Below are 21397 nucleotides of genomic sequence, written 5' to 3' on the forward strand. Positions count from 1 at the left end.
AGTGAAATAGGGTTTTGTGCCAACACACACAGAACCCCTAACTGATTTTCAAAGCCCTACTTACGTTGAAAATCAAGCCCTAAATCTTGAGCATGATCTGTCCCTTGGTCCACAGACAAATGACTGCTCCCAATAACCTAAACATCTACAAAACCAAAGAAATAGCAATCTGTGAAAATATCGCAGAAAACTGCAAAAATCTTAGCAAGACATGGAAAATGGCAAAAATATTCATGATCTGAATTTTGATGAACATGCAGCCCTTGTCACTAGGTACTAGTTTCATATCCATTTTCATTGAGAACTCTCTGGAAATATATGTGCAAGCACTGAACCTACAAAATAAAAAGACACTTCATTGTCTACTGCAGAGTTGCAGTTTCAGTGGAGGAGTAACCCAGTGGTTAAAGCAATGGTCTATGAGTCCGTTGCGCCCGTCGGTCACAGACGGCTGCGACCTTTGCTGCTGACCTCAATTTGCCCAGTAGCTCTGATTCTGGCTAAAATGGCCGCCTCTGCCTCTGCACGCCGACCTCCCTGGTGTTCCCGGGACGGTGTGGGCGATCCCAGTCACCATCTTGAATCTGGTGTGACCTAGGGCACACGCGCGCATGCCTGTCTCCTTCTTATGCATGTCATGGCGGAAACCTTGGGGGCGTCCCCTCTGCATGACATCACTGCCTACGCATATTTAAGCCTACCGGACTTTCCTACTTACGAGTTAGCAAGGATACCATCTTGCTCAATTCTTTCCTCTGAGATGCTTCGCCTCATTGTTCCTGCATTCCAATTTGAGTGACTCAGGTACCCGCTCCTCAGGGGCCTTGCTGCACTCAGGGCCATCCGCTCCTCGGAGAGCCTTATCTGCTGTCTCACCTTCTCTAGCTAAGTGAGTTTCTCTCACTGTTATCGGACGACCATTCGCTGATCCTGCTTCAGGTCTTCGCTGCTACTACTACGTATTCTACTGCATCATCTCAGAGTGAGTACAAGACCTGTTTCACTTCTGCTTCCATCATCTTTGTGGATCCTCGGGTTACTCCACTCTGTGGACCACTACCAGATCCATGCTGTCTTGTGCCAGTTGCCAACATCTATCTCCGGCCTACCCCAAGCTGCAGATACTCACCAGGTTACCCCGTTCTGTGGACCACTACTGGAGAATCTATCCCAGGTCTTCCTACTACAGCACTGAGTTTACTAAACCTGCTCCTCGGGTTTCTCTTGCTGTATAATAAATATTCTCTGACTCTTGTTTCCAACTCTGCTGAGACCCCGCCTGTCATGGAGATCCCCACAGGGCTCCTCCCTGTGGGTGGAGTCAGCTCTCTCCACAACCCAAGGGCCCACAAACCAAGTTCAAACATAACAGAGTCAAAGCAGACAGGGTTCAAATCGTCCTGTAGCTCCTTGTGGCCTTAGTAAGTCCCTTTATTCTCCATTGCCTCCCATATAAACTTAGATTGTAAGCCCTCTGGGGACAGAGACATCCTTACAAACACACTTTAAAGTGTCTGAAAAAGCAAAGTATGAATATTAAGAACATAAGAACATAAGAAATTGACATGCTGGGTCAGACCAAGGGTCCATCAAGCCCAGCATCCTGTTTCCAACAGAAGCCAAACCAGGCCACAATAACCTGGTAATTACCCAAACACCAAGAAGATCCCATGCTACTGATGCAATTAATAGCAGTGGCTATTCCCTAATTAAACTTGATTAATAGCAGTTAGTGGACTTCTCCTCCAAGAACTTATCCAAAACGTTTTTGAACCTAGATACACTAACTGCACTAACCACATCTTCTGTCAACAAATTCCAGAGCTTAATTGTGCATTGAGTGAAAAAGAATTTTCTCCGATTAGTCTTAAATGTGCTACTTGCTAACTTCATGGAATGCCCCCTAGTCCTCCTATTATACGAAAGTATAAATAACTGATTCACATCTATTTGTTCAAGATCTCTCATGATCTTAAAGACCTCTATCTTAACCCCCTCAGCCGTCACTTCTCCAAGCTGAACAGCCCTAACCTCTTCAGCCTTTCCTCATAGGGGAGCTGTTCCATCCCCTTTATCATTTTGGTTGCCCTTCTCTGTACCTTCTCAATTGCAACTATATCTTTTTTGAGATGCGGCGACCAGAATTGTACACAATATTCAAGGTGTGGTCTCACATGGAACGATACTGAGGCATTATGACATTTTCTGTTTTATTAACCATTCCCTTCCTAATAATTCCTAACATTCTGTTTGCTTTTTTGACTGCTGCAGCACACTGAGCCGACGATTTTAAAGTATTATCCACTATGATGCCTAGATCTTTTTCCTGGGTGGTAGCTCCTAATATGGAACCTAACATTGTGTAACTAAAGCAAGGGTTATTTTTCCCTATATGCAACACCTTGCACTTGTCCACATTAAATTTCAACTGCCATTTGAATGCCCAATCTTCCAGTCTTGCAAGGTCCTCCTGTAATGTACCATAATCTGCTTGTGATTTAACTACTCTGAATAATTTTGTATCGTTCGCAAATTTGATAACCTCGCTCCTTGTATTCCTTTCCAGATCATTTATATATATATTGAAAAGCACCGGTCCAAGTACAGATCCCTGAGGCACTATACTGTCTACCCTTTTCCACTGAGAAAATTCACCATTTAATCCTACTCTCTATTTACTGTCTTTTAAATTGGTAGTGCAGTAATAATGGGAGACTTCAATTACCCCAATATTGATTGAGTAAATGTATCATCGGGACACGCTAGAGAGATAACGTTCCTGGATGGAATAAATGATAGCTTTATGGAGCAATTGGTTCAGGAACCGATGAGAGAGGGAGCAATTTTAGATCTAATTCTCAGTGGAGCACAGGGACTTGGTGAGAGAGGGTAACGGTGTGGTGGGGCCACTTGGCAATAGTGATCATAATATGATCAAATTTGATTTAATGACTGGAAGAGGAACAGTGTGCAAATCCAAGGCTCTCGTGCTAACTTTCAAAGGGAAACTTTGAGAAAATGAGAAAAATTGTTAGGAAAAAACTGAAAGGAGCAGCTACAAAAGTAAAAAATGTCCAAGAGGCATGGTCATTGTTAAAAAATACCATTCTAGAAGCACAGTCCAGATGTATTCCACACATTAAGAAAGGTGGAAAGAAGGCAAAATGATTACCGGCATGGTTAAAAGGGGAGGTGAAAGAAGCTATTTTAGCCAAAAGATCTTCATTCAAACATTGGAAGAAGGATCCAACAGAAGAAAATAGGATAAAGCATAAACATTGGCAAGTTAAATGTAAGACATTGATAAGACAGGCTAAGAGAGAATTTGAAAAGAAGTTGGCTGTAGAGTCAAAAACTCGCAGAAAGCCTGTGAGGGAGTCAGTTGGACCGTTAGATGATCGAGGGGTTAAAGGGGCATTTAGAGAAGATACGGCCATTGTGGAAAGATTAAATGATTTCTTTGCTTCGGTGTTTTCTGAAGAGGATGTTGGGGAGGTACCCATAATGGAGAAGGTTTTCATGGGTAATGATTCAGATGGACTGAATCAAATCACGGTGAACCTAGAAGATGTGGTAGACCTGATTGACAAACTGAAGAGTAGTAAATCACCTGGACCGGATGGTATACACCCCAGAGTTCTGAAGGAACTAAAAAATGAAATTTCAGGCCTATTAGTAAAAATTTGTAACCTATCATTAAAATCATCCATTGTACCTGAAGACTGGAGAATAGCAAATGTAACCCCAATATTTAAAAAGGGCTCCAGGGGTGATCCGGGAAACTACAGACCAGTTAGCCTGACTTCAGTGCCAGGAAAATAGTGGAAAGTGTTCTAAACATCAAAATCACAGAACATATAGTAAGACATGTTTAAATGGAACAAAGTCAGCATGGCTTTACCCAGGGCAAGTCTTGCTCACAATTCTGCTTCACTTTTTTGAAGGAGTTAATAAATATGTGGATAAAGGTGAACTGGTAGATGTAGTATACTTGGATTTTCAGAAGGCGTTTGACAAAGTTCCTCATGAGAGGCTTCTAGGAAAAGTAAAAAGTCATGGGATAGGTGGCGATGTCCTTTCGTGGATTGCAAACTGGCTAAAAGACAGGAAACAGAGAGTAGGATTAAATGGACAATTTTCTCAGTGGAAGGGAGTGGACAGTGGAGTGCCTCAGGGATCTGTATTGGGACCCTTACTTTTCAATATATTTATAAATGATCTGGAAAGAAATACGAAGAATGAGATAATCAAATTTGCAGATGACACAAAATTGTTCAGAGTAGTTAAATCACAAGCAGATTGTGATAAATTGCAGGAAGACCTTGTGAGACTGGAAAATTGGGCATCCAAATGGCAGATGAAATTTAATGTGGATAAGTGCAAGGTGATGCATATAGGGAAAAATAACCCATGCTATAATTACACAATGTTGGGTTCCATATTAGGTGCTACAACCCAAGAAAGAGATCTAGGTGTCATAGTGGATAACACATTGAAATTGTCGGCTCAGTGTGCTGCGGCAGTCAAAAAAGCAAACAGAATGTTGGGAATTAATAGAAAGGGAATGGTGAATAAAACAGAAAATGTCATAATGCCTCTGTATCGCTCCATGGTAAGACTGCACCTTGAATACTGTGTACAATTCTGGTCGCCGCATCTCAAAAAAGATATAATTGCGATGGAGAAGGTACAGAGAAGGGCTACCAAAATGATAAGGGGAATGGAACAGCTCCCCTATGAGGAAAGACTAAAGAGGTTAGGACTTTTCAGCTTGGAGAAGAGACGACTGAGGTAGGATATGATAGAAATGTTTAAAATCATGAGAGGTCTAGAACGGGTAGATGTGAATCGGTTATTTACTCTTTCGGATAGTAGAAAGACTAGGGGGCACTCCATGAAGTTAGCATGGGGCACATTTAAAACTAATCGGAGAAAGTTCTTTTTTAATCAACGCACAATTAAACTCTGGAATTTGTTGCCAGAGGATGTGGTTAGTGCAGTTAGTATAGCTGTGTTTAAAAAAGGATTGGATAAGTTCTTGGAGGAGAAGTCCATTACCTGCTATTAAGTTCACTTAGAGAATAGCCACTGACATTAGCAATGGTAACATGGAATAGACTTAGTTTTTGGGTACTTGCCAGGTTCTTATGGCCTGGATTGGCCACTGTTGGAAACAGGATGCTGGGCTTGATGGACCCTTGGTCTGACCCAGTATGGCATTTTCTTATGTTCTTATATTCTAACTAGTTTGTAATCCATGAAAGGACATCGCCTCCTAGCTCATGACTTTTTAGATTTCTTAGAAGCCTCTCATGAGGGACTTTGTCAAATGCCTTCTGAAAATTCAAATACACTACATCTACCAGTTCACCTTTGTCCACATATTTATTAATCCCTTCAAAAAAATGAAGCAGATTTGTTAGGCAAGACTTCCCTTGGGTAAATCCATGTTGACTGTGTTCCATTAAACCATGTTTTTCTATATGCTCTACGATTTTGATCTTTAGAATAGTTTCCACTATTTTTCCTGGCACTGAAGTCAGGCTCCCCTACTTTTATTTATTTATGAATACAGCTTCTGTTCTGGAAAATCCATTCTGTTCAGCGTGGATTACAAAATAACATGCATAAAAACATATAAACAATACAAATATAAAATACACAATTAAACAGATTAAAACTTGTTACATCAAATTTCTTGCAATTCCTAACACTTTACATATCTTCTTCCTCATTCGGTTTTCTAAACAACTCAGCCTTAATTAATTTTCTAAACCGTTGGTAGTCTTGTTCTTGACGCAACTGCAGTGGTAACCTATTCCATATTACTAGGGCCATCAACAATATGCCCTTGATCTTGTTCTAACTAAGCAATATTCCTTAATGGAGGGTATCTTTAACAATTCTTTTGATGCTGACCTTAATAAATGCTCTGATTCATAAAATTCCAGTTTATCGGAGAAACCATAAGACTCCTGCCTTATGACTTGATGCCATCTTAAGCTAATGCTGTTTACATGATGTAATTGACAAATACACTTTAGAAAGATGTAATCTTGACATATACTTTATATTTATGAAGTTACCCCGATGCAGAAACAGAGGTTTCAAAACACGGATAGTATCGGAATGGGACTTGTGTTTGATTCATTAAGATACGTTTTTATATCCAATCAAAAAAACTGGTAAAAAAAGTTTGATATTTTTCTAAATGATTAAATATACGACAAGGATCGTATTGCCCTTAATAGAAAACTGAAACAGTTGGAAAATAAGGCAAGGAACTTAAATCTTAGGTTTATAAATTTCCTGAAGGTTATGGGTGAACAACCAAGAACAACACTGAGGAAATACATGGTGGACATACTAAAGATAGCTCCAGAAAATATTCCTATTCTGAACAAAGTGTATTTCATGCTACATGCAAGGCCTAGAGAAGCAGAAGCTGCTCCAGAGATTGATCTGGCAAATTTAACAATTTTTCTAGAGACTTCCACTACTGAAATAATAGAGAGGTCCACTCTCTTAGTTTCCTTCATTTATTCACAAGATCTTAGCCTTGTAATGAGGAATTATTTTCAAAATATGAGAGCAGAATTTATGGGTAAAAATGTGCAGGTCTTCCCAGATTTGCTAAGGCGACTCAGGAAAGGGAGGAGAGGGTTCCTGGGGCAATGAGACAGGAAGCCCGCTCAATTGGGGTGACTTTTATGCTCAGGTACCCCTGTCGCTGCGTACTAAAGTTAGATAATATTACCTATGTTTTCTTTGTACCTGAACAATTGAAGGTTTTGCTTGAAAATAGAAAGAGATTAATCCCCACTTCCTTAGTCTAAGAAGGTACTACTGTTGAGTCATTAGAAAGAGAATAGTTATTAAACGCAAAGCTTACTCTTCTTTTGTTTAATTTCTTGATGTGATTATCTCCTCATATATCTGGCAGTAAGCCCCCCCCCTTGCTGAAAGTATTTGGGGTCAAGTTAAATAATATTGTTTTTCTTTAATATGGCATAACTGTGTAAGTTGTGAAAAATGCTGTTTATTTCTTGGTTTCTGTGCAAAGTGATTAACCTTTGTAATTTTGATTAAACTAATAAAGAGAAAAAAAAATAAGACAATGAAGGTCTGTAGACCAGTAATGTCTAGTATGATGGCATATTTATGTATGGTATAACTACATTGATTTATATTTTATGGGAAATTTTTTCTTGGTTTCCTATATAAATAGCATTGCAGCAATCAATGTAACTTAATACCAAGGCTTGTACAATCATGTAGAAGTCCTCCTTTGATAGCATTTCCCTCAATGGCCCTAAAACTTTCAACTTAAAAAATGCTTTCCACGCAACACTCTTCTCTTGTGCCTTCAAACTGAAGAGTGTTGCGAATCCAGCATTGACTCTTATGGCAGTTTTGGTGCAGACTGTCTCTAACCTCTCTCAAAATCCTTTTTGAGGTACAGCATTCAGAAATGAAAGGGGTATTGTAGGTGAGGTCCTACCAATGACCTTTCAGAGGCATTGCTTCCTCTGCCTCTCCCGATGCATCCCAGCATCCCTCTGGTTTTGGTCATCACCTTATCAGATACTATCATCTCAAGGTCTCGCTTCTGGTCAGCACACCACAGTTCTTCACTTTCTATTACATATTGCGCCTGTTGATTTGTGCACCCAGATGCATGACTCGGACATGTTTGAGTCTTAATTGCCAATAATTTCACCACTCAAGATTTCTTAGATCATTTCTCATTCTGTTTGCTCCCTCACTGGTGTCTATTCTGTGGTAGATCTTTGCATCATCCACAAAAAGGCAAACTTTCCCCCTCTAACTCCTCTGCAAAATAGCTCACAAAGATAGTGCCCCAGAACTGATCTTCCAAGCATTCCACTAATCAGCTTGCTCTCCTTAGAGTGAATTCCATTTACCCCTACCTTCTGTCGTCTATCACTGATAAACCAGCATTTGCATGGGAGGAAAAACAGGGTAATAGTATGTGAAATACAAGACACAAAACAAATACCTCTCCTTCAGTAGAGGGCTCAGTGTCCGAATATCTTGAATCACAGACAATCTCTCCCACGTTCCTTGCCTGGCCCATAGGGATGCTGGGAAAGGATAGGGTGCAGTCTTGTGCAAAATACCGAAATACCTTCCATGTCAGGCCATAGTCCCTGGAACGTTCAACCAACATTGCTGCAGGCCGAAAAGTCTGCAAAAAAATTGCATTTTATTTTATGTTGTTGATTTGCTCTCACATTAAAACCCCCCTTCTCCTTAGAGGGTTACATTCACTTACTGGCCAAGGGCAGGAGGAAAAAGTCTCCTCTGATGTGAAACTTCTGGTGCTACCCTTCTGCCATCAGGGCTTTCTTATGGCAACAGCAACTTCCCTCCCTCTCTCCCTTGAGCATGAGCACACGATCTCTGCAATACTCCTTTGTTTATTTGTTTTAAAACCTTCGTTTCCATGTATTCTCTTATAATCCACAAACACAGAAACATGATGGCAGAAAAATAATGTATGGCCCTGCCAGTCTGCCCATCTGCAAAGGTTTCTTACAATACAGTATATAGTACTTTACCTTTAATGCTGCTTGTTATAAAACACGGGATTTAACTGGATAAATTAGGGAATTAGCTAATTCACCTAATCAGTAAAAATGTTCCTATTCTGGCAAGCTCAAGTCAACTGGCAAAATGTGCAAGGTGACCAGATTCAGCCAGTTAAAAAAATGGGCAGGGGCCAGAGGAGAGGCTAGGTCAAGAAACAGAATTTAGCTGGATAGTGCGGATTTTCAGAGCTAGCCAGTTAAGTTACTCAGTTAACTCTGAACAGAAAAATCAGCAGCCCTAAATCTTGCCAATCAAATTTTGCCTGGCTAGATTTAGAATAATTTTCAGGTGAAAACCTGGCTGGTTGTGTTCAGCTAAAAACTTGATTAAATATAGTTGGGTAAAGTTACTCGCTTCTCTTTCCCATTCAGTGGGTTTTTAAAAATGAACTCAATAGTTACAGTATAAAACCAGGACACGCAAACTAGGGGTTCTATAGTGCTGGAATCTATCAGTGGAAATATATCAATTTTTTGTGCTGCCATGCACTAAAAGAAAAATGACTGCTTGAGTAATTGTTCTAGGATGGAAATCAACTTTGAAGTACCAAGCTTTCATAGAAAGAGAAATTAAAATGTAAGTAATAAGTTTATTTTACCTTAAAAGACAAAATAAGGTGACTGAACTGAAATAAGGTTTCCAGGTCCAGCCTAATACTGACATGGTCAATACCTATATATTGAGAAAGGAAAAATGAGCTGAAAATTAGTAAATCAACTGAAATAAGCAGGTACAATGTTAAAGAATAAAACTGTAAATAAGTGACATAACAATGGTAGGGGGGGATTTAGGTAGGGCCTGGGGGTGGGTTACATATTATTATGATTCAGGCTAATCTGCCCACTCATTTAAATATCACAATTCAGTCTATTATTATTACTGAGAGGAGGATCTGGAAAGGTACAGTGGTGAAAGTACACAAGACAAAACTGAAGTCCTGCAAGCCTCCAGTACCCTTCTGTCATTTGCAATAATAGACCTTCATGGAAATAATGTCCTTTAAACTATTGGAAAACCAGGCTTCCAACATTCATTACAATTCACATAGGGGCCAATTTTAAATTTTACGCGCGCAGGGAACATTTGTGCGTGCTACCTGGCGCACACAAATGTACACCCGATTTTATAACATGTGCGCACTGCCACGCGCATGTTATAAAATCCAGGGTCGGTGCGCACAAGGGGGTGCACACTTGTGCACCTTGCGTGCGCCGAGCCCAAGGGGAGCCCAGATGGCTTACCCGTTCCCTCCAAGGGAGGGCCTTGGAGGGAACTTTTTTTTGGATCCCCCCACCTTTCCCTCCCTTCCCCTATGTAACCCACCCCCAGGCCCTACCTAAATCCCCCCCTACCTTATTTGATGGAGTTAGGCAGGCGTAACTTGTGCGCACCGGCTTGCTGCCGGCGCGCAAACTTCTGGCACAGCCGCTGTGCCGGAAGACTTGGGAATGCCCCCAGACCGCCCCCATGCCCCCGGCCCTGGCCCCACCACCCCTGGCCTTTCACCCCTCCCCGGCTCCACCCCGGCCCATCTCCATGCCCCTGGCCCCGCCCCGGACCGTTCATTTTTGAAAGCCCCGGGACATACGCGCTTAACCCTTTGAAAATCTACCCCATAGTATGAATCAAGTTTGATGTTTTTGAACTAGTGAAAAACAGCATATAGTATTGTTGTAATATTTACTATACACTGAATATTGACTCCCAAAATTATGTGTAATTTTCGATATCAGGTAGAATATATCTTGTCTTCACTCACTTCCCAAAGGTGGGTAGATTTTCAGTGCCCCTTTCCAGAAATATACATAACATTCATCAACCCTGTCTGGATTTCCCTAAGGTCTCTGACTCCTTGCAATTATGGTGCCATAGATAGAATAGTTTTAGTATCTCAGTAGTTGCAGTTTGTTAAAAATATAAAGTCCAAGGGATATTGTTTTTCACATCATATCATAATTTACAAGTAAAAAGTATGTTTATAGTTCATCTGAGTGTGATAGAACTAGTGAGTCAGAGACACCATTAATAATCACTACATACAAAAACACTTGTGAGGGTGAGAATGTGTAAAAATCAAAATTGAAAAGAGAGAGAGAAAACTATTCTGCATTGGGTGAACCCCCCTTTTTTTTACTCCTAAAATTCAATTTTATATATAATTTCTCAAAAAACAACCACATATTCACACAGTCCAGTAGTAAAAATGCAATGTTACATATTGTAAATTATTTATATCAAAATTCCAAGCATTCTTCCCACAATAGATTTGAAGATATGTTCATTATTCATAACTTTCAAATCTCTGCTCCTAAATTGGTGTTTCAAGCATATTATTTGCAGGGTGAAGCTCCTCATTATCCCTTAGACTTTGTTTAGTATTGAATTTAACATATATACTGGGATTAAATAACGCCAGCTCTTGGGCAGGCGTTAATTTTGGAGATTAAAAATGTGCATGTCTGCACGGCTCAGCTTGTGTGGTGGCCTGCCATGTTTCCCCAGTGTAACTGTCGTGGCGTTAGTGGCCCTCCTCCGGTCTGAGGTGAGAGTGGCCGGTTATGGAGCCGACCTGCGACCGGCCAAAAATAACAGTACCCCCTCCTCTAAGCCCCTCTCCAAGGGCCCTGGGTTTCTTAGGGTGTGAAGCGTGGAAAGCTCTTAGAAGATTCTTGTCCAAGATATTCAAGGCAGGTTCCCATGAGTTTTTCTCTGGATCCTACCCCTCCCAGGAGATCAGATACTCCCATCTTTTGTTTCGACATCGAATGTCTAGTGCCTCACTCACTTGGTAGACTTGGTCCTCTTCTGTGGCTACTTCTAGGGGTCTGGGCATCTTTCGGGATAGCCACGTGAGGATTAATGGCTTGAGGAGGGAGATGTGGAACACATTGTGGACCCCCAGTGAGGCAGGTTGCTGCAGCTGGAAGGTCATGGGTCCCTCCTGTCGCGAGCCTGATGTAGTGGGGAGCGAGCCTCATGGAGGGCTTTCTGAGCTGGATGTGGGGGATGCTTAACCATAGCTTGTCCCCCAGTATGAATTGTGGTGCTAGTCACCAGTGCAAGTCTTTTGCTCTTTTGGCTCTCTATGCAGTCTTCTGAAGCATGTCCTCAGTACGTTGTGCTGCTGGCAAGGGGACAGATAATAAAAGTGGTGGGTAAGGCGGTTTCCCATATACGATCTGAAACAGGGAAACACCAGTAGCGGAGAAAATGTGGGAATTGTGAGAGAATTCCGTCCACGGAAGAAGGGTCACCCAACTGTCCTGGCGTTCATTGGTATAACCGCTTAGGAAGGTTTTCAAGGTCCGATTGGTTTGCTCTACCTGGCTGTTGGCTTGAGGATGGTAGGCCATAGTATAATCCAAAGTAATGTTGAATTTCTAGCACAGAGAGCGCCAGTATTTGGCAGTAAACTGGATTCCTCTATCCGAAACAATATGCATGGGCAAGCCATTCAGGTGGAAAATGTGGGTGGTAAACAGCCGGGCCAGTTCAGGTGCTGAGGAAGATGTGGGAGAGGAATAAAGTGAGCCATTTTAAAGAATCGGTCGATCATGACCCAAATAGTGCTACAGCCATGAGAAAGGGGAAGGTCTACCATAAAGTCAGTGGACAAATGGGTCCAGGGTTCCTTGGGGGCTGGCAACGGCTGTAATAGCCCCCAAGGTCATCTCACCAACAGTTTTTGCTGTGCTTAATTGGGACAAGAGTCCACGTAGGCCCTGACATCTCTTTGCATCTGGGGCCACCAGTAATACTGCTGGAGCAAGGTGAGAGTCTGGGTCCACTCAGGGTGACCTGTGACATGGGAGTTGTGGGACCATTTTACTATCTTCTGTTGGAGACGATGTGGAATGACCATCTTTCCTGGGGGAGCCAAGAGAATCCAGGCTGGATCGATAATGTGCCTTGGGGGATCTGGTGTGTCTTCTGACTCAAATGATCGAGAGATGGAGTCTTCCTGAGTGTTCTTGATAACGGGTCGATACCTCACCTTGAAATCAAAGCGGGAGAAGAACAGGGACCTTTGGGCTTGGCGTACGTTCAGTTGTTGGGCATGGTGGCGATGTTCCAAGTTCTTGTGGTTGGTATACATAGTAATTCAATGTTGTGCTCCCTCTAACCACTGTCGCCACTCCTCGAGCGCCATTTTGATGGCTAGCAACTCCCTGTCTCCAATTCTGTAATTTTGCTCGGTGGAGAAGAACTTTCGGGAGAAGAAGGAGCAGGGTGGAGGAGTCCTGTACTGGAGTGCTGGCTCAGCATGGTGCCTACACTCAAGGAGGAGGCATCAACTTCTAGGATGAATGGACCTATGGGGTCTGGATGGTGGAGGCATGGTTCATTGAGAAAGTACCAACCTTATACTTCTTCCAGCTTCACCTCTTGGAAGACTGTGACTGCTTTAGGAGACCAAGCCTTGATATTGGCTCCCTTTCTGGTGAGTGCCGTGAGAGGGGCTGCGATCCAGGAGTAATTGGGCATGAAATGATGGTAGTAGTTTGTGAAATCTCTGCAAGGCTTGGAGACCCGAAGGTTGTACCAATCCTGAATACACTTGACTTTCTCCGGATCCATATGGAAACTGCGGCTGGAAGCTATATATCCCAGGAAAGGTAAACTTTCCTTTTTGAAGATGCACTTCTCCAACTTGGCATATAAATTATTTGCCTGTAGTCACTGAAGGACTTGATGAACATCTTGTCTATGAGATGAGAGATTCTTTGAGACGATGAGAATGTCGTTGAGGTAAACTACGACACAAGCTCATAGCAGATCCCGGAAGATTTCATTTATCGTGTTTTGGAATACCATGGGGGTTTTGTATAGGTCGAAGGGCATCACCAAATACTCATAATGGCTGTCCCCCATGTTAAATGCCATTCATTCATTGGACACAAAGAAGAACTCTGCCCTAGCAGGAGATGGAGACAGTTTGATGAAGCCCTGGTCAAAGTTTTCTTTGATATACTGGGACATAATTTTGGTTTCCGGGAATGACAGCGGATATATTCTTCCTTGTGGAAAGTCGGCACCAAGTACCAGGTTGATGGTGCACTCGAATGCACAGTGAGCAAGCAGTATCTCGGCCTTACTGTTGGAGAACACATGTGCACAATCCGCATACTGAGGTGGCAGTCTCACAACAGTTGTAGCCAAGGGAACAGTTGCTGGGGGCTTGGTTTGTAGTAGACATGCATCATGGCAACAAGTTCCCCAGTTCCTTAATTGAAGCAATCCCCAGTTGAAATGAGGGGAGTGGAGCTGTAGCCAGGGTAACCCTAGCACAATGGGGTGCACCGCTTTCTTGATGATGCAGAGAGTTATATTCTCCACATGCAGGATGCTGGTGCAGAGCTGCAGAGGACCTGTGGTCAATGTGATCTGCCCGGGAAGTGGCTCCCTATGGATGGAAGAGATGACTAGTGGTGGCTCCTGGGGAACCATGGGTAACTTCCGATGGTCCACTAGGGCCTTCATAATAAAATTCCCACCTGCACTGGAATCGACCAAGATTAGGGTCGGGAACTTGTGGTTGCCCACCATGATGGACACTAGCAGAGTGAGTTGGGGATCAGGAGTGGTAAAGCCTAGGATCATCTCCCCACTGGCTCCTATGCTTGCTAGTTTCCCAGACTCTAGGGACAGTGCGCCAACAGATGCCCCTTCCCAGCACAGTAAAAGCAGAGTCCCAAGGTGTGGTAGCAGAGCCTCTTCTCTGGTGAGAGATGTCTCTGTCCCAGTTGCATATGTTCATCAGACTTTGCGGCAGTAGGAGGTGGTGCTGGTACCACAGTAAGTAGACATGAGAAGGATGTAGACATCACCAGTCTCTGCGGAGGTTGCAGCTCCTGGGCTCGCTGCTAGAGGCAGCGGTCAATCCTCCTCTCCAGATTGATGAGTGCATCCAAAGAAGGCTATCCTCTGGTCAATTTAACTCAATGGCCATGGTGCGGATCTCGATGGCATGTTGGAGTTGAGGGAGGTCCGATCCCAAGGTCACCAGCCAGTCAGGTTCATTGAACACCAATTTAAAGGCTTTGACAAACTGCTGTAAGTCCTGGAGAAGTATGTCTCCACACTCCCACAAGGGGAAGACCCAGGCCCAGGCCAAGGCCTTCCCATCCAGAAGGGAGATGATAAAAGTGGACTTTATGGTATCGCTGGAAAACTGTGAGACTGGAGAGAAAAAAGCATGAAACACTGGTTTAGGAATCCACGGCACTGCTTGAGGTCCCCTGCATATCAGGGAGGTACTGGGAGGCGCACCATGGGCCCGGCTGCTGCAGCTGTTGGTACCACAAGAGCCAGCGAAACTGCTGAGGCTGCAGAGGCATCAAAGCAGGTGCTAAGACATTCCATGGATCCTGCCAGTAGTTCCAGTAATTGTTGCTACTGTTGAATTTTCTGTGCCAGACCGGGGATGGCCTGGAGGCCCAAGAGATCCTCCGGGTCCATGGCCTTGGCAGTCTGTTGCAAGTGTTGACCCTTGGACAGAGGTGAGGTTAGTGCAACCCACAGGGAGGAGCCCTGCATGTCCTCACCAATGGTAGGTGGAGCTGGCAGGAGCAGAGGCCCAACAGGAGCTTCACCAATACCAGTCCACATTAGAGATGTGAATCGTGTCCTCGATCGTCTTAACGATCGATTTCGGCTGGGAGGGGGAGGGAATCGTATCGTCGCCGTTTGGGTGTTTAGAGTATCGTGAAAATCGTTAAAATCGTGAACCGGCACACTAAAACCCCCTAAAACCCACCCCGACCCTTTAAATTAAATCCCCCACCCTCCCGAACCCCCCCAAATGCCTTAAGTTACCTGGGGGTCCAGCGGCGGTCCGTAGCTAAATCGGGGGAAGGGGGAGGGCAGGAAAACCGGCACACTAAAACACCCTAAAACCCACCCCCGACCCTTTAAATTAAATCCCCCACCCTCCCGAACCCCCCCAAATGCCTTAAATTACCTGGGGATCCAGTGGCGGTCCGTAGCTAAATCGGGGGAAGGGGGAGGGCAGGAAAACGGCACACTAAAACACCCTAAAACCCACCCCCGACCCTTTAAATTAAATCCCCCACCCTCCCGAACCCCCCCCCCCCAAATGCCTTAAATTACCTGGGGGTCCAGCGGCGGTCCGGAACGGTCTCCTGCAATTGAATCATGTTGTCTTCAGCCGGCGCCATTCTGCGCCGCCATTTTGCAAAATGGCGGCGGCCATAGACCAACACGATTCGACTGCAGGAGGTCGTTCCGGACCCCTGCTGGACTTTTGGCAAGTCTTGTGGGGGTCAGGAGACCCCCCCAAGCTGGCCAAAAGTCCCTGGGGGTCCAGCGGGGGTCCGGGAGCGATTTCCTGCCGTGAATCGTTTTCCGTACGGAAAATGGCGCCAGCCGTACGCGTAAGGCCGGCGCCATTTTCCGTACGGAAAATGGCGCCGGCAGGAGATCGACTGCAGGAGGTCGTTCAGCCGGGGTTCCGGACCCCGGCTGAATGACCTCCTGCAGTCGATCTCCTGCCGGCGCCATTTTCCGTACGGAAAACGATTCGCAGCAGGAGATTGCTCCCGGGCCCCCGCTGGACCCCCAGGGACTTTTGGCCAGCTTGGGGGGGCCTCCTGACCCCCACAAGACTTGCCAAAAGTCCAGCGGGGGTCCGGAATGACCTCCTGCAGTCGAATCGTGTTGGTCTATGGCCGCCGCCATTTTGCGCCGCCATTTTGCAAAATGGCGGCGCAGAATGGCGCCGGCTGAAGACAACACGATTCAATTGCAGGAGACCGTTCCGGACCGCCGCTGGACCCCCAGGTAATTTAAGGCATTTGGGGGGGGGGGTTCGGGAGGGTGGGGGATTTAATTTAAAGGGTCGGGGGTGGGTTTTAGGGTGTTTTAGTGTGCCGGTTTTCCTGCCCTCCCCCTTCCCCCGATTTACGATTTTTTGACGATAAATCGGGGGAATTGGTATTGTATCGTGGCCCTAACGATTTTTGATGATTTAAAATATATCGGACGATATTTTAAATCGTCAAAAAACGATTCACATCCCTAGTCCACATTCCCCTCAGGTTGAGCCCTTGGGTGCCAGGCTGGCTGGACTTAGACGCGGACCTCTGGGTGCTGAAGGCTCCATCACAGAAGTGGAAGACCAGCAAGAAGAAGACAAGTCAGTTTGGGCTGAGGTTGAGGCAGGCAGCAGACAGCAGAGATGAGGATGAAACCGAGGTCAGGGCAGGCAGCGATCAATGAGGTTAAAAAGAGGTCCGAGGTCAGCCAAGAATCCAAAGTAAAGATGAAACCGGGATCCAAGCCAAGGTTCAAAGCCAAAGAGTCAAACTGGAGGGAGGAAGGCTGGGAAGAATAGCAAGAGGAACGAAGACAGATGAGGGACCATCAGACAAAGATAGGGGACCACTGAGGAAGTAGGAACTGGAAACAGGAACACAGGCAGGATCAGAAATCAGCACCAACATGGCAAACAGCTACTCCAAGGAGTGGGACCTATTGCCGAGGTGTCTGAGGATGGTCTGGGCAAGCCTTAAGTAGGGAAGAGCCAGTGACTTCATCCGTGGGTGCTGAGGTTGTTTTCCCACTGCGGGCCCTTTAAATACGGCCAAGTCACGCACACGGGCACCTAGAGACACCCCATTCAGTTGAGCAGTGTCCCTAGCGTGGTGTGGCTCGGCCTGTGCGGTGGCCTGCTGCGTCTCTCCAGTGCGACTGTCGCGGTTTCGGCAGCCCTCCTCCAGTTCCAGGCAAAAGGTGAGAGCAGCCGAATGCTGAGCCGACCCGCGACCAGCCAAAGATAACACAGTGATATTACAAAATACATATTTCATGTGTAGGTTTCCCAGGAAAAAAAAAGCATTGCTCATAGGTAATTTGTTTGATGTTTTAAATGCAATAATTCACTTCTTTAAAAGTATGTACTTTGGTTGCGATAGTATTCTGCATTAGAAAATGAATGTATTATAAGAATGAAGAAATGACTGCTGAAACGTGTAGGGAAAGCCAGAGAAGCCTAGAATAAGGTACATAGAGGATGAAGATATTGGTTGTAAAGAAGTCTGCAAGGGCTTGTGATGAGAAGGCAAGGAGCTGGAGAAATGTAAGGTTGGTACTGTCTTAGTCATATGTCATTTTTAAGCAATTTATTGAGCAACATCAAAAGCACATTACCATTCTCTGATTGCCACCACTTTTTTTTCCGATCAGGTTCAAATGTTGTGATAACATTTTCAATTGGATGACTGTTGGACTGGGTGTAAGGATTATATGGATATCTGGAATCACACTGGAAGCACTTCTGTTCTCCCTATAAAATATAATTAGCAAGAGAGTCATAAAATAACATCTCATGTTCTATTAACCATTGGATTAGTTCCACATTTAAACAGAGGCCATTTTAGTCTACTAATAAAGGTTAACAAACAAACAGGCTGATACAGTAAAGCGCGGCCGCAGTTACCCCGTTTCTAACCCACTGTATACTCACAATTTGGCTGCGTAAGTCTAACCCGCGATTCACTATCTGTTTTTACCGATCCTTACCGCTTCTTTTACTCGACGTGTATCCCTTTCCGCCCGTGGCATGTATATGTATGTAAACGATCCAATTAGCTATTCCCTCCCATACAGTAACATGCACCCCGACTATCTCCTTTTTAACCTGCTATCTTGCTGCGTCTTTTACCTGCTAATTTACCACCTACCCTGACCCTGGCGTTAGTCAGGGTCAGGGTAGGCGGTAAATTACGAAATTTCACACGAAAATTCACAGTCCCAAACCAAACCAACCCAATCCAAGCCCCAGCAGAGAGAGACGAAATTTCACAATCCCAAACCAAACCAAACCAACCCAATCCAATCCAAGCCCTAGCAGAAAGAGATGAAATTTCACAGTCCCGGGCAAACTTTCCCCCAGCCCCCGCTCACCTGCCCTGGCCGCGGCCACGCAAGCCCCCAGCAGCAGCAGTAGAAGGGCGGCGAGAGAGAGCGGCTTCAGCGGATCGGGTGCTCCCCATGCGAGGCGGCTTCCAGCAGCCCCGCCGGCGAAGGTGAATATGCACACACCGTGACCTCCAACGTCCAGCTGGGCGCTCAGGTCACGGCGTGTGCGCATGCACCTACGCTGCCTTGAGCGCCCATATTGGACGTACAGGCATGCACGTATTCACCTTCGCCGGCGGGGCTGCTGGAAGCCGCCTCGCATGGGGAGTGCCCGATCCGCCCCGGGCTGCTGAAGCCGCTCTCTCTCGACGCCCTTCTACTGCTGCTGCTGGGGGCTTGCGTGTATCTTCTAGAAGCAAGGAGATACTGGATTCTCTACAAGGAGAATAATTCTGATTTCGATGCTGCGAAAAATTGTGGAAGCTAGTCTAATGAACAAAGTCACAGAACATATGGAAAGACATGGATTTATGGGACACAGTCAGCATGGATTTACATAAGGGAAGTCTTGCCTTTTGCATTTGACAAAATGCCCCATGAAAGAGTCCTGAAAAAATTAAAAAGTCATGGGATAGAAGACAAGGTCCTTTTGTGGAATGGAAACTTGTTAAAAGATAGAAAACAGAGAGTAGGACTAAATGGTCAGTTTTCTCAGTGGGGAAGGATAAACAGTGGAGTGTCTCAGGGATCTGTACAGCTTCTGAAAATCCAAATACACCTCATCCACCGGCTCACCATTATCCGCTTGTTTATTAACCCCTTCAAAAAATGTAGCAGATTGGTGATGCAAGACTTCCCTTGTGAAAATCCATGCTGTGTCCCATTAAGCCATGTCTTTCTATATGTTCTGTGATTTTGTTCATTAGACTAGCTTCCACGGAAGTCAGAATTATTCTCTTTGCTGAGAATCCAGCATCTCCTTGCTTCTAGAAGATACTGCAGCCAGGATGTCCCAATTAGTATCCAGCAGATTGGAATCCCCTAGCAATAGCATCTCTTTTTTCATACAAACTTTGTGAAAATTCTCCATTAAATCTTTATCCATGACACAAATTATTCTGAGTTGCTAAACCACAAGAGGATTGTGCAAAATTGCAGGAGGACCTTGTAAGATTGGAAGACTGGACATTCAAATGGCACATGAAATTTAATGTGGAAAAGTGCAACGTGATGCACAGGGGGAAAAGTAACTCACATTGTAATAACACGATGTTAAGCTCCATATTCGGAGTTACCACCCAGGAAATGGAACTGGGCATAGTGGACAATACTCTGTAGTGGTCAAAAAAGCAAACAGAATGTTAGGAATTATTAGGAAAGGAATGGAGAAAAAAATGGAGAATGTCATAATGCCTCTCTATCGCTCCATGATGAGACTGCACCTGGAATACTGTGTGCAGTTCTGATTGCTGCATATCAAAAAATATATAGTTTCATTGGAAAAGGAACAAAGATGGGTAAACAAAATGATATAGGGCATTGAACTGATCCCTTATAAGGAAAGGATAACCATTTAGGGCTGTACAGTTTGGAGAAAAGATGGCTATGGGCAGATATGACAGAGGTCTATAAAATCATGAGTGGAATAGAATGGGTAAATGTAAATTGATTATTTATTCTTTCAAAAAATACAAAGAGTAGGGGGAACTCCATGAAGGTAGTAAGCATTTGTTATTATTTGTGGTAGTTGTGGGTGGTTCCTTGGGCCGGTGGCAGATGACCACGCCCCTGGGGGAAGATCCCAAGAGGGACCACCGGTCAGGCTCAGAGGTTGGAGACAGGCACACACTAGTTCTTTTATTAAACAGTATATATAGAACCACCAGAGGTGGCAATAGTGAGCTGGAAGTGCCTGGCTGGGCTGTAGTCCCTCAAATACTGGAACAGTGATCCCAGGATGGTTGAGCTGTAGAGAAACTAAATATAGTGAGTAGGCAGGGTATGCAGAGTTCCAGTACCGAACCTTGATAGTAACACTCAAACATTAGTCTCATAGAAGTAGCCCAGAAGTGGGAATGAGTTAGGCCCTCGAGGAGCGAGTACCTGGTTCCAGGGAAAGCTCTGAGAGAGAGATGGTGACTCACAGATGTAGTAGGCAGAAGAGGTATTCAGCAACCAGTCCGGGAATATAGGCCCTTGAGGAGCGAGTACCGGTTCCAGACTGTGATCTGAAAAACAAAGAGAGAGTGAGGCCCCTGAGGAACGGGTACCCCTGGTAAGTCCGAGGAGGCAGAGTAGCGAAGAAAGTATCCTTATCGTTGCTAACTTGATAGTTAGCGATTTCAGAGACCTTATATATCCGGTACGGATGAAGTCATTTCAGGGGGACACCCCTGAGGTTCGCGCCACTGCTGGTACATCGGTCGGGGCCATGCCACGTGCGCGCCCTTAGGCCTTTATGAATCATGGCGGATTGCAGCGTCGAGCTGCTCCGGGGATGCCGGAGGAAGATGGCAGAAAGACGCCACAGCAGCCAACCTTCTACTTGAGCAAGAGGGAGTCGCCGAGGAGGTAAGGAGGGCGGAGTGGAGATGTCGGGCAGCGATGGTCGCAACAGCATTACATTCAAAATAAATGGGAGAAAATTATTTTTCACTCAATGCACAATTAAGCTCTGGAATTCATTGCTGGAGGATGTGGTTAAGGTAGTTAGTGTAGCTGGATTTAAAAAAGGTTTGGATAAGTTCTTGAAAATAAGTCCATAAACTGTAATTAACCAAGGTGACTTATAGGTGAATTTTAAAAGCTCGGTGCATGCCAAAGCCAGGATATCCATCCATGAGTATGTCCGGCTGACGAGTGCTGCATGTATTTTAAAAAGCATGTCCTTTACGTGCATAAAATT

At 44.7% G+C, this 21397-nt stretch overlaps 1 protein-coding gene across 1 annotated transcript in view; it reads right to left on the reverse strand.

Annotated features, from left to right (window-relative positions):
• Nucleotides 1-21397, reverse strand: part of LAMB4 (laminin subunit beta 4) — a 261501-nt gene that overhangs the window by 190350 nt on the left and 49754 nt on the right. The window contains exons 4-6 of the mRNA XM_029617285.1: nt 17782-17917; nt 9212-9285; nt 8021-8209 (exon numbers count right to left, since the gene is read on the reverse strand). Coding sequence (XP_029473145.1) covers nt 8021-8209; nt 9212-9285; nt 17782-17917 — 399 coding nt within the window. The remainder of the gene's footprint in view (nt 1-8020; nt 8210-9211; nt 9286-17781; nt 17918-21397) is intronic.

The sequence above is a fragment of the Rhinatrema bivittatum genome, chromosome 9, assembly GCF_901001135.1.
Source record: "Rhinatrema bivittatum chromosome 9, aRhiBiv1.1, whole genome shotgun sequence".
Classification (NCBI taxonomy): Eukaryota; Metazoa; Chordata; class Amphibia; order Gymnophiona; family Rhinatrematidae; genus Rhinatrema; species Rhinatrema bivittatum.